Source organism: Trachemys scripta, chromosome 1, assembly GCF_013100865.1.
Source record: "Trachemys scripta elegans isolate TJP31775 chromosome 1, CAS_Tse_1.0, whole genome shotgun sequence".
In the NCBI taxonomy this organism is placed as follows: domain Eukaryota; kingdom Metazoa; phylum Chordata; order Testudines; family Emydidae; genus Trachemys; species Trachemys scripta.
Genome location: NC_048298.1, coordinates 69,343,530 through 69,356,774, shown reverse-complemented (window position 1 = coordinate 69,356,774; position 13,245 = coordinate 69,343,530). Strand labels below are relative to the sequence as shown.

Below are 13,245 nucleotides of genomic sequence, written 5' to 3'. Positions count from 1 at the left end.
CGCGATAAATCGATCCCCGAGAGGTCGATTTCTACCCGCCGATTCAGGCGGGTAGTGTAGACCTAGCCTTAGGCTATATGAAAAAAATGAATTAGGCAAGTCAAAACTAACCAAGTACGGAGAGTTTATGGAAGACAAAGAATATGGAATTAACTGATCAACCAACTTTTAAATGTCCCACCTTAAAGAGACGTCTAATTACTCCATCTAAAACGTCCCATTTGGTTTTTCCACTAACCCCAATGGATCCTATCAAATATGCCTGCGTCTTTTGATCCTATAAAGAGAAAGAGAGAGAATTCACAAACTGGACTAAAATTGGAGGAAATCAGTTTGCCACATGCATTTAAAGATCTCTAAGATACAACGCTACAACTTAGTAATTAACACATAAAAATAGGTATAAGTAATGTTAAGGTGGACACTTCAGTCTTACTTCATGCCATTGTCCACCTATTACTTTAATTATATTGTTATATATGTGGAAATAAAGTACATTATATAGATTCCACATAGCTCTAAGGTTTTTCCTGTATTTAGGGTTACATGCATGAGTTAAACATCAATGGTTGGCATTTGCTTCATGGGGTAGTACAAAGCTGCCGTATCGCAGGACATAATCTGGGCCTAGCAGTATAAAAATATTGAATTGTGACCAAGTAAGCTCCTATCCCTTCACACTGAGTTACTTAACTTCAAAGTAGTCATATTGATTTCTTTTCTTTAAGAAATCTATGGTTGAAACTATATTATACATTTTTTGACTTTGAGCTAATATTTTTAGTTTAGTTGTTTGGAACCATCTGTGCAAAAGTGATGTAGACTTGTGGTAGCACCTGAGCGATAAAAATAAAGTAAGACTCGTATACAAATACAGATTACACTATATTAAAAAGATTTTTGGAACATAAAACATCAGATCATGAGGATATGATTCAAAATTGATTAATTTGGACATCTCAATTTTGTGCACATGAGGAGCAGACTTGCAACTTGCCAAGGGCTATACCTAAATTACAACGACCACCCCTTTTAACAGAAACCCATCTGAAGAGACTACAGGTCCCAGTATGCAATACTCCAACTTAAACTGAGTCAGACTAGTAGTCTGTCTGAGCCTTCAAAAAAGCAGCAATAGGCCATAATGCAGAAGATTGTGGGGACTGCATTTGACAATGCCTGGATTAGATAAAAAATATAGGAAGAAAGGATAAAAGAAAAAGGGTGTACGTTGAATGTTTGACTTTCAGTCCCTGACTGAAAATAGTGCAACTAGCTCAGCTATAATGGTGATATTTACAATATCTGTGATTCTAGGACTTCAGGAAAATGAACGTACCTTGGATCGACCATAGCCCTTACTTATGGTGACTATAATTTTAACACTGTGGCCTTCTTTGGGGAGGGCTCCATCTGTGACATCATCCAGTAAAATATCTACAACACAAGCAGCAAACATATTTTATAGAATGTGATTAATCTAAGAAGTGATATAAGCTTTGTTTTACTTGTTATTTTAATGTTTGTTGCAAGGTCTTTTAGTAAGAAAGGCCACTATCACAACAATAGCAGTATGATCACTTTAATTGCTACTTACTTCTCCTCCATTTCTGTTGGAAATGAAAAAGTAATGATTTGTCAGCTGATGAAGGCAATCATTCCTAATAAGCTTTGGTTGTGTGAATCCTGAGTTGAGGCCCTATACATTCCGTTAGCTACAATACATTTTTTTCTTTGCTTTTCTTACTGGAGTGTGTTCAAAACTACCATGGATCCATGTGACAACCTAATTTAAACCTCATATTATGTAAAACATAACCTTTGGATATCCACCTTCCCCTTTAAAATGCTGTCAGTTGAAAAATAGCAAATCCTGAAGCCAAAACTCTTGCTGCTGTAAGTCCATTGGGTTTTACCTTCCCTTCCCAACAGACTTTACCTTACACCGATGAAGCATAGTCACATGGAAGAGTCCCTCTTTCCTCATGATGCAGCTTCTAGAGCTGCATTCCCTTATTGTTCTTTTCATGTCATCAACTTCCTTGATCAGAAGGAAGAGGAACTTGCCCAGGAAATTGCTTTGTATTCAGTCTGGACTCACTCAGTGTCCAGCCACTTCTCTAATGATAGGGTTGCAATGCAGGACTTCACAGAGGTCTTGGAGGTAGAGAGAATCTCCATCTTCCCCTAGACATCTGTTTCTTGACCTGCATCTTCACCAGCTCCTTCAACAGGGCTCCTGTTAGGTGCTGAGGCCATAATATTCCTGCAAGGAACCCAAATTGCTCTTTCCCCAATAATGTTTTAGCATAGCATGAAGGTTTCCACTCTTGGGGACTTTTTACTAACTGTCTGAATAATTCAAAATCTCCATTCTTCCCCATCCTAGCTTGCCTTGCCAATGGAGCAGACTCCAGTTAGGGCTTCATTAATCTCACGTGATGCAGCCCCCAAGCATGCTTAACTGGACCATAGCTCCAAAGCCTCAGGTTAATAACCTCTTGGTCTCTACAAAAGTACCAGAAGATTTGATGGTGGAAACTTCCCACACTTGCAAGCTTCCTGCTGCCATAGCAAAATGATATGCAGTGTTTTGATTGGAATGGGTACACATTTGAATGGGATCTTCTTCTCCTCCATGTGCCTTAGCCTTGTTAGTTCTTATAATCAGAAGTAATCAGCTTGCATACTAGAAGAGCATGCATCAATAGCACACACAGAATTATACACAATCTATAGTATTTTTGTGTTGTATCTGATTTAATAGAACTCTAGATTTAGTCAGAACCGAGAGATCTGGAACTGCAATTTCAGGATCTATTCATGAAAAAGTTTCTAAGTTTAATACTATTGAATGGACCACTGCTCTGGTATTGGGGGCTTCCTCCCATGGGGTGGAGGGGAGGGAAGGGAAGCACAATAAGACTTTTCCTTCCTGCTACTGAATGAATGTGTTTGCAGTGGAAGAAACACTTCATGCCATGTCCAGGGACAACACAGCCTCATCTATTCAGTGAGTTAATCCAGGCAATAAAATGGCTGGCGTGTAAAGAAAAACATGCTGATTTTCATATAAAATATAAAATTAAACCAGAAGAGAGGCTCAAATACCCATGTAATCAATGACTGGCAAGATAATATGACTGACTGCCAACTCAAATTATTGTCAGGCAGTTTGGCACATCCCCAGCTGTACTATTGCCCAGACTCCATCTATAATTATTAGCCACACTGTTATTGCTTCCAGAGATTGCATTATACTTTCTACAGATGTGCATTACTGATGGCTTCTCTGCTTCTGCTATGCTCATCGTTTTAACAGTTGAGACAGTACTCCTGTTTCTTGGCCACTGTATGCAATGAGTGCAGAAAGCTTACAGTGGGGAGATTGGGATTATCTATTCTCAGACACTACGGTATTGTATAATGTGTGAATGTTCAGAACCTAAATCCTGTTTGCTTTTCTACATGGGGATTCCCACAGAATAAGAGGATTTAGTGAGCAGAGCAGGATTTGGCCCTACAGTAAATGGTAAATGGATTGATCTGGACCCGACGGTATATGGAAAGAAAAAAAGGTCATCCCAACCTAGACTACATATCTACATTCCACAACAAATTACTAGAATCTAACTCTAAACAGTGTTCACTTTCCTTCCTGATTGCAGAAATGGTGTATTCTTAAGGAATCCGCAGGAAATGAACAATAAAATATCTGTAGATAAAAGGGAAAGTTTTAGCAACTACTCTCACATTTGTCCCACAAAGACACATATTTCAGCAGTTCTTTGACACCTGTTCTACAATGGTGTCCTTCCTATCAAATATCAACCTGTAGCATACAAAAATCAAAGACAAACATTGCTAGGAGCTAGGAACATACTGTGTGGAGGATAAATAATCTGATATATTCTCTGACTTCTAAAGCCAAATTTTCAAAAGAGATCACCACAACTATTTGTGATGTCCATGTGCAAATACCCAGTAGTACATGAAAATCTGAGGTTTATGTGTACAAATCAATGCATGTGTAGTTTCAGAAGGCACATTTGAAATATGGACCTTTAAGAAAATAAAATGAAAGAAAAATACATTCATGTTAATCATGTATATATATGTATTATTCACCTGACGTAACAGAGTCTGTGATATTCAAGTTGTTCAGAGAAAGCCCTAATGATTGCCGTGATGAAGAGGAGGATGTGCTGCTTGAAGACTCAGAAGATGGTCGAGCCGGCTTCCCGGTATTTCCAGTCTCTGCCTTTAAGCGATCATTTTCAGCTTTCAGTATCTCAATTTCATTCTAAAACAAAAAGAAATCAGTATAAAAACATGGGAGATTTTTGTCTCTGAAAACCATTGAGCACTGGGTGGTTGTTCAGGCAGCTTGCTGCTCACCAGTACAAGCTAACTGATTTAGCAGCTCTGTAGCAGCATGTAACAATACATCAACAGTACAATACAATTAGTGGAAACTGAATTCTCTTCAGTTCTGAAATGGGAGGGGGGACTGCTAAAAGCTCCTTTTATTCTTGCATCAATATCACTGCTGATCAACACAACGTTCAAGTCCTTGTGTTTACTACAGATCTGACATATTACACTTGGAATTTTCACTTCAGAAAGCCATTTTTCTTTGTCAAATATCTTATGTAATAGTTATTTCCTTTAAGTGGTTACTAAAATCTCAGCTAGATAATGCTGCTAAAGTCACAGAAGACTACCGTTGCCGCTAGAAGTACATTGAATCAATGACATCACCAAGGAGATATGAAATGAAAACCAAACAATAAAAATAAGATAGTTTAACTGTTTCATAACCCTTGTTGACATCAGACAGTTTTTGATCACCCCAACATGGTTTTGTTCACATAAGAGCCAAAAACCCCCTTTTGATGAAAACATATAGTGACAGATGAATCAGAACAGTCAGGATTTTTTTGTTAGCTAAATCCTCTGTGGTGCCGAGAGATTATCGAGTTTACAATAATCAAATGAAAACTTAGCCTGAGCACAGCCTGATACCAGCTAAATCTAGCTTTTAGACGCTTCACGAAACATAGTACAAAGCAACTGCTTATTCTTGGAGACGGCATTGCACATCAGATTTAATTCCATATTCACTCACACTCTGCTAACTGTCTGAAACTTTCATAAAGGCTCTTCAACCACATTTTAAGAATAAAAAAATAAAGGATAGCATCCTTCCTTCCCCACCCCCCCCTGGAAAGAAACCAAACAAGCAAAGTGGGAAGTGAAGAAGAGGGGTCAAACATGTAAAAAATGCCAGCAGGTAATAAAGGCACCTGGGTTCAAATCTGGAATAGGGCTCCAGTGAAATGAGTCATGTGATATCAAACCCTTCCCCACCATATATGAAATTATTAACTACACCAGTTTGCCCAGCTGAGCCACATTAGAACTGATGGGCAATGAGAAATCTGTGTTGGGAAGGTTTTAGGGTGTTTTGAGTATGTACAGTATAGTGCTATATGACTTATTTTCCCCTCCACTCCCAGAAACACCACGTGGGCTGGACAGTCCAGGAAGGTTTTCCTTTTAAGAATGCTCTAGGAAGGAGAAACACGGCAACAACAGTGATTGTCAGGAGCATCAGGGGGCTGGGGACTAGCCAAGCACTGTCCCAACACTGTGGAGTCATGTGACCACAGCAAACCATTCCATCCATCCTAGGAGAATACCTGGGCTGGAGCCCTCTTCAGAATTTCCCTGCTATTTTAGGTTCCAGACTCTATCAGCTGGTTTTTGCACTTGGGAGATTGAATGTTCAGATGAGGGTGTAGGAGTGGCAAGGTGCGGCTAGGACTGAACATAGATAGGGCCTAAATCAGCAGGGCTCTGTGGTGAAGATTGCAATTGTTGCTAAGAGCTCCAGAGATGGATCCTGTAATGGTGGGAGCAGCCAGCATGCCTCCAAACCCCAGGTCTCTTCCAATGAATGCAGTCACTTTTCTGAATTTCCCCTTTCTTCACAGAATAAGGTCTCATGCAGATTGAAGGGGAGTTTGTCAGGAGGCAGGGGTTGGGAAGATGCAGGCTGAGAAGCTGGGTTGAGAGAGGACATAAGAGGGAGTCATGGGTAATAATTAAGCAAGAATTTTAGTGGACTAGTAAAAACAAATTGTTTAGGTTTGTGGAGAAGAGTTGGGTCAGAAACTAATGAGTCCAGTAGACGGACTAGTCCATGTACATAAAAATAATAATGCCACCCCCCCACATTGAGTTAACAAGCTGTGTAACAATCAGCTTCCTGATCTCTTTGCTTGTCTGTCATATCTCTTCTTCCCACCCAAGCCTTTTCAGATTGTAAAAGCCTTAGGGAAGGGATTATGTCTTCCTGTGTATCTGCAACACACATTTTGATTGCTAGTGTAATATAAACTATATGAATTAATATGATCATTATAATACTGTATCTAGAGTTATCAAGCCTGTCTCTAGGAAGTGCTGTCAATCTCTCATGTTCCTGTGTGACAACATTTTTTTAAATAAACAAAATAAAATAATGGGAAGGAGTTAAAAAACAAACAAGCATGCTCTATGTGAGCACTACCCTACTTACTTATGCCATTGCACTGACCTGCATGCGGTTCATGGCTTCACGAATCTGATCAAGATGGTGTGCCGAGCTGAGGGCCTCGAGACGAATGTCTGTTAACTTTAGCTCTTTTTCCCTCAGCTCACTCTTTAGCTGTAGAATAATTTCAGCCTCTGCCTCTGTGCACTCACATATCCTAAAGAGAAGAAGGAAAATAGGCAGGAGATTAAAGGAAGCTTTTCTCCTACAAGCAGTGTCATTATTACATATCAAAGAACAGAAAATGGTTGCTGCTGTTAAAACCTAGGAATAGAGAGAGAATTTTATGAAAGCAATATGAAGAGGTTCAAACTGCAAAATAATAATAAAGAAAAAAAACTAAAAATGTCCAGATGAAATGATCATTTCTCTTTTTTATCTTTCAAATTTAGTTAGTTTCCTGTGGTGGAAAAAAAAGATGTAAAAAACTGAGTATGTACAAAAAACTAGATTTTTTTTTTACATGCTTGGTTTTTCAAATGTGGAATGGCTGTATCTTCAAATAGCGTGAACTATACTTCTCAGCTGTGTCACTTTTTCTGTGCAAAGGGTATGATTTTCCCAGATATCAGTGATCAAAACGGAGCTATGGTGGTCAAATTAAACTATTGCTACATATTATTTATTAGACACTATTTAATAGTGTGTGTTGTGCTGTACAATACACAAAAATACAGCCCCTGCCCTTATGATCTAAAAGACAGTCCCTGCAGGGGCTGTCATATTTACCTATAGTCACCCCATTATGATATATGGTTTCTCAAATACTTCAGTTATTTACTTATACTTATAATAGGGTAAATATGTAACTGGCTAAATGTTGATTTTTACAATGGAGATCATTGCATAGTGCGATTACAGACATAGAAGCATTTCACTTGACTTTGTCTAGTGAAGCCTAAAAGCTACCTGATTCTCATTCTACAATGGTACAATTCACCTCACCTGTTATGTAGAACACCATGTCCCAGAACCCACTTGCTATTTTAATTAAATCCATTCCATAACATATAACTGCCAGAATATGGAACAACAAGTTTCTGCCACACTTCAGCACCAGTCAATGCTTGCAGTCAATTTACTCTGATGTTATTTTGCTTTTATTACTTCTTCTAAATAGTTAATGTTTATAAAATACTTTAAAGATGAAAAGCACTACATAATAAGTATTATTATTGCTGCTAGTATGCAAACATGAAACAGAGGTCAGCTTTTAATTGCCAGAATGCTTGCAAATGCATTTTGGGAAAGAAAATGACACACTCTTCAGTTTAGCACTTGGATATGCAATTCCATGCCTCACACTCCTTTTTACCGGGATCTATGCTTGTAGGTCACATGACCATTTTGCCTTTTCTTTGGTGCCCAGATTAGAGATGACCTGCATATACACACATTAGACAGACAGAAGCAAGCGGAAGAAAGAAAAGGCAATGATTTAGAACATGAGACTCAGGTCAGAAAAATTAAAAAGAAACCTCTGCAAAGGAAAGAAGATGTAGTTCATGATATATAAAAACATTAAATGGCAAACTAAAGAAGGGAAAATGTCAGACTTTAGCCTGACTATATTAACAACATGTACCAGTATTTTATATATGAGGAAAAGAGATAAAGACTCATATTACAACGTACTAGGTCATCCCCCTTCACTCAAACACTGCAGTCACCATCACTACTGAACTGATGAGGGGTTTTGCATGTGTGGGAATACTGAAAGAGATATTGACTGATCAGAAGGCTGACTTTACTTCAAAGCTAATGGGAGAATTGTGCAACTTCTTGAAAATCAAGGCCTTGCAGACGTTGGTCTACCACCCCCAGACAGATGGGCTGGTGGAGTGCTTCAGTAAGACACTGAAAGAGATACTTAGGAAATTTGTGACCTTGGATCACCATCACTGGGATAAGTAACTCCCACACCTCTTTCTGCCATCCATGAATTGCCACAGGCATGGACAGGGTTCTCACCATTCGAACTACTATATGGTCAGGCAGGATCCCAGACCACCACCGCAAGAAAGCCAATTTGGTACAGTATATGATCCACCTGATGGAGAATTTGGAAACACTGAGGGCTTTTGCTAAAGAAAACCTGCTGAAATCCCAACAGAACCAGAAATGGGCCTGCAACCAAAGGGCCAGGATGTGAGACTTTGGGCCCAGGGATAGGGTATTATTGTTGCTAATAACCTTAGATTCAAAGTGACTGACCAAGTGGCAGGATCCATTTGAGGTGGAAAGAAGGTTGTAAGAGACCAGGGTTAGGCAGTCGCAGCTGGGCTGACTCTGCCTGCCAGGGACAGAAGTCGCTAGGCCAGAGTTAGAGGAATCTCAAAGCCAAGCTCTGTAAACAAGAGTCAGGGTTGAAGTCAGGCTGGAGTGAGAGACTGGAGATCAGAGGCAATACCAGGTTAGGATCATGAGGCAGAAGTCAGGGTCAAAATCAGGCTGGAGTCAGAGACTAGCGATCAGGGGACAAGGCCATGTCTGTCATAGTAACAGGTCAAGATCTGTGTGGTTGCCCAGACAACTTCCTGGCCAGCCCCTGGGGTTAAGTAGGGGCACTTGTCCAATCAGAGGGCCACAGGGTACTGTCACTTTGGGTTTCGTGAGTGGTACTTTCTGGAGCACCTATTCTCCACAGTGCTCCCTGTATGTGCTTCTAAAGGGCCTTCCATTGGCACTGTGGAAATATCAACCACCCCAGGCTCTTCAGATCCAGGTTCTAGTCCCTGGGTCCTTACAAAAGGTGGGGGTGGTCAATTATGAAATCTACCAGCCAGGGGGAGGAAAGAAATGCAAATAAATCAAGTGAAACTTCTAAAGACTTGGGGGACCAAAAAGACCTTCTCATAGCACCTTTCCCCCAACAAACCTCACTAGATCACCCTGCAAGCGCCATGATGCAGGGCCAATACCAATGGAGGGAGAACTCCAGCCTGAACAAAAACAATTATGATATCTGATTGAAGCCTTCCCCTCAGTATTCTCAGTGCTGCCAGGAGGCACCTACCATCACATGTACACCAAAATAGGAAAAAGGTCCAAGAAAGCCTTTGACCCCTTCCATTGAAAATTTGAGAGATAGTCCATCAAGAACTGCAGGCCATGCTGAACTCAGGGATGGTTGAGGAATCCCATAGTGAGTGGATACCCATAATACTTGTGTCAAAAATCAATGGGTCAACACAGATCTGCATTGATTTCCAGAGTGAATACAATATTGAAATTAAATGAGTACACATGCCTAGATAAATGAATTGCTGAACAGGCTAGGAGCTACCAAGTATGTATCTGTTTTTGATCTAACAAAATGTTATTGGCAGATTCCTCTGACAACCAAATCACCAGAGAAGACTGAATTTTCTACCCCCTTTTGGTGTCTACTACTTTAAGACCATGCCATTTGTTCTTCACAGGGCCACAGCTACCTTCCAATGCCTAATGAACCAAGTACCCATGGATGTTAAACTGTGGCATACAGTAAAGATATTGTCATTTCTAGCAATGAGTGGAACGATCACCTAAAACACATTACCACATCACTGCCAGCCCTCAAAGAGGCAGGAATAATGGACAACTCTGCCCAATTTTGACTGGCCAGCTGGGAGGTAACTTACCTCCGCTATAAAGTAGGTGACAGGTGTCTGAAGCCACAGATTGGTAAAGTACAAGCCTTGGACCAATGTCCCATGCCAACCACCAAAAAAAGCAACTGTGTTGCTTCCTGGGCCTTTCGAGCTATTATAGCCTCTTTGTATCAAGTTTTGCCACCATTGTGGCCCCCCTGACAAATCTGATAAAAGACACAAGCCCTAAGAAAATTCATGATCTGAAGTTTGCGACAACGCATTCAAGATGCTGAAAGGTCAGCTAAGTTGGGAATCAGTTCTCTCAAGCACAGACTTTTCCAAGATGATTCATACTGTAGACTGAAACCTCAGATGTGATTCTTGGGGCAGTACTTTTGAAGGACTTTAGAGGGGAAGAACATACCATTCTTTACCTTAGCAGGAAGCTGTTTTCCCAAGTATCCTACTCTGTCACTGAGAAGGAGACCCTGGTCATGAAGTGGATCGTAGATGCCTTACAATATTATTTGTTGGGGAATCGTTTCCTTTTAGTAATAGACCAGACACCAACTTTCATCAAGTTGGCTGATCTTGATGAAAGATTCCAACCCTAGGATCATGCAATGGTAGCTTTTCTTGCAGCCCTATAGTTTCCAAGTAATTCACCAAGCAGCAAGGGACCATAAGAACATGGAGTTTTTTTCACGGGTAGGGGAAGAACAAGGATCCATAATGGTACCCCGGCACTGAACTTGAGGGGGAGAGCATGTGATGGGGTGTATATAACCCTGCACTAGAACTGAAGGGGGTAAAGAGAAACTCTGGGTATATACTTAGCCACCCCACCCATCCATACTGGAGAGTATGCTCGAGCTGGAGGCGGAGCGGAAAAGGGAGCCAGACAGCTCAGAAGCAGCTTGATAGGGCAGGGAGAGAGACCTACTTTGGGAGCTCCTGCAGAAAGGTGCTGCAGAAGCCTTTTCATTGAGAGAAAGAGATTGCCTGCTGAGCCCAAAGGGGCTGAAGGTTCAATTATCCTCTTTTTCCTTTACTACTTTGAGGTAAACTGTAAGACTTTGGTGAGAGAGTGGGTGGTAGGAAGTGGCCCGGGGAGACAACCTGAAGGCACTCCTGGGTGTTGGACATTGGTGCCTCTTATAGGGCTGGAGTCTGGTGGAGAGGGAGCACCCGGGCACCCTTACCAACTCCCCTCCTTAGAGAGGGCACAGAAACCCTCACTTCCAGACTCTCCCTTGAGGGAGGAAGGAGAAGGTAATGACTTTTAGAACCCCACACCCACAGGGGTCAAAAGATGGACTGAAGGGCCTCCCCCCAGTCATGATGGCAGGGGAGCCCATATCTTCCTTGGGATTCAGTCACCCGAGGAGAGATCAGACTGATTGGTGACCTGACCAGCGGGTCTAGTCAACACCCACACAAAAAACAGACAAAAACAGGGTGTGATTGTGGCCCAAGAGAAATATTGGAGGCGGGGTGAGCAGAGGCCTAGCCCCCTAACCAGCAATGCCATCAGCGATTATCATCCTTCCCAGGAGTCTTCAGTTTAGCACAGAAAAGAGTAACATAATCTGATGGCTAGGAGTTGAAGCTGGACAAATTCAGACTGGCAATAAGGTGTAAAATTTTAACAGTTAGAGTAGTTAACCATTGGAACAATCTACAACAGATTGTGGTGGATTCTCCCTTATTGACAATTTTAAAGCCAAGATTGGATGTTTTTCTAAAAGATCTGCTCTAGGAATCATTTTGGGGAAGTTCTATGGTCTGTGTTATACAGGAGATCAGACTAGATGATCACAATGGTCTCTCCTGGCCTTGGACACTATTAATTGTTCTAGATGGTACATTCAGTGAGTTTAGCAGTGAAGAGAGGAGAGCAGATGGAATGGTAGTTAAAAAATAAAGGAAATCAAGGGTGGTTTCTTGAGGTTGTGGGATCCTTGACTATGCTTTTTTCTTTGTGGAGAAAAAGCCAGCATAGAGGGAGGGAGATATCAGGAGAGGTGCTGAGAGTAGATGCAGGTGCAGGGAGTAGAGACAATAAGCAAGTGAGATTGGTGTCAGCGACAGAGGGAAAGAATAAAATGAAGCTGGTGAGGAAAGGTGGTGGGAGAGAGGACGAGGGAAGGAAGGGAGGGAAGCCAAAATTAAGCTTCTCTTTTACCAGTCAGCTAGTTTGTGTGTGTGGAGGAGGGTGCAGCAGAAGGAGAGAATTTCAGGAGGGAGTCAAAGTGACTAAGCGGCTGGTGTTGCGGATGTAGGAGTCAGAGTGGAGAAATAGTGTTGTTTGACTGAGAATATCACAGAACTGGTGGCGCAAAGAAGAAATCTGTAGTGAAGGATGTACAGCACTTCATGGGATGTTCTCAGAAGGGGAGATGGAAAAGAGCCAGGGGGATGGTACATGACAGCAACATAGAGGGGGAGAGTGTTGTCTGATGGAGCATTGTTCAAAGGAGAGGGCGGAGCAGAACACTACAAGAAAGACTGAGAAAAGCTCAGTGCCCTCAACACAGCCAACTGGGGAAGACTTAACACAAGGGGTGTGAGAGGAGGAGGAGGAGGGGCTGTGCTATAAGACAGCGCTGCTGCAGAAGCAGTGGTTAAATGGGGGATGCAGGTTTTTGTCAGAACCAGGAGATGTGGGACGAAGAGAGAGAGAGAGAGAGAGAGAGATGAAAAGGTTGCCGATGTTGGTGATCATATCTGAGATAGAACTGGGCAGGCTTAAAGAGGTCTGTTTCACAGTCCAGATATTTAATAAGAGCAACTAGTATAGAAAGAGAGACTTACGCAGATGCTGACTGTGATGGTTTCATTGACAATGTCCCACAGTCCCCTGGGTTGTGGGGCAATTTGGGTGATGATGGAAGAGATGAATCGGTGAGTTCCTCTATGTCGGAATGTGAGGAAGGAGGCTTGGTGGACTTTTTCTTTCCAAAGGCCTGTTTGAATGAGCTTCTTAGCTGGAGAAAAAAGAAAGAGAGAAAAATTACTTCCCTTGCCTCTCTGGATTTGTGCAGCTTCTGTTTTGAGGAGTTAGTTTGCAGA

The 13,245-nt window shown here is 41.5% G+C and overlaps 1 protein-coding gene across 5 annotated transcripts in view; it reads right to left on the bottom strand.

The window, feature by feature from the left end:
* The window catches only part of NAV3 (neuron navigator 3), a 405,038-nt gene that overhangs the window by 11,346 nt on the left and 380,447 nt on the right, over positions 1 to 13,245 (bottom strand). For all 5 annotated transcript variants that reach the window (XM_034771960.1, XM_034771981.1, XM_034771971.1 and 2 more), the window contains 5 exons: positions 12,988 to 13,160; positions 6,602 to 6,755; positions 4,129 to 4,303; positions 1,340 to 1,437; positions 182 to 277 (listed from right to left, as the gene is read on the bottom strand). In XM_034771960.1, coding sequence (XP_034627851.1) covers positions 182 to 277; positions 1,340 to 1,437; positions 4,129 to 4,303; positions 6,602 to 6,755; positions 12,988 to 13,160 — 696 coding nt within the window. The remainder of the gene's footprint in view (positions 1 to 181; positions 278 to 1,339; positions 1,438 to 4,128; positions 4,304 to 6,601; positions 6,756 to 12,987; positions 13,161 to 13,245) is intronic.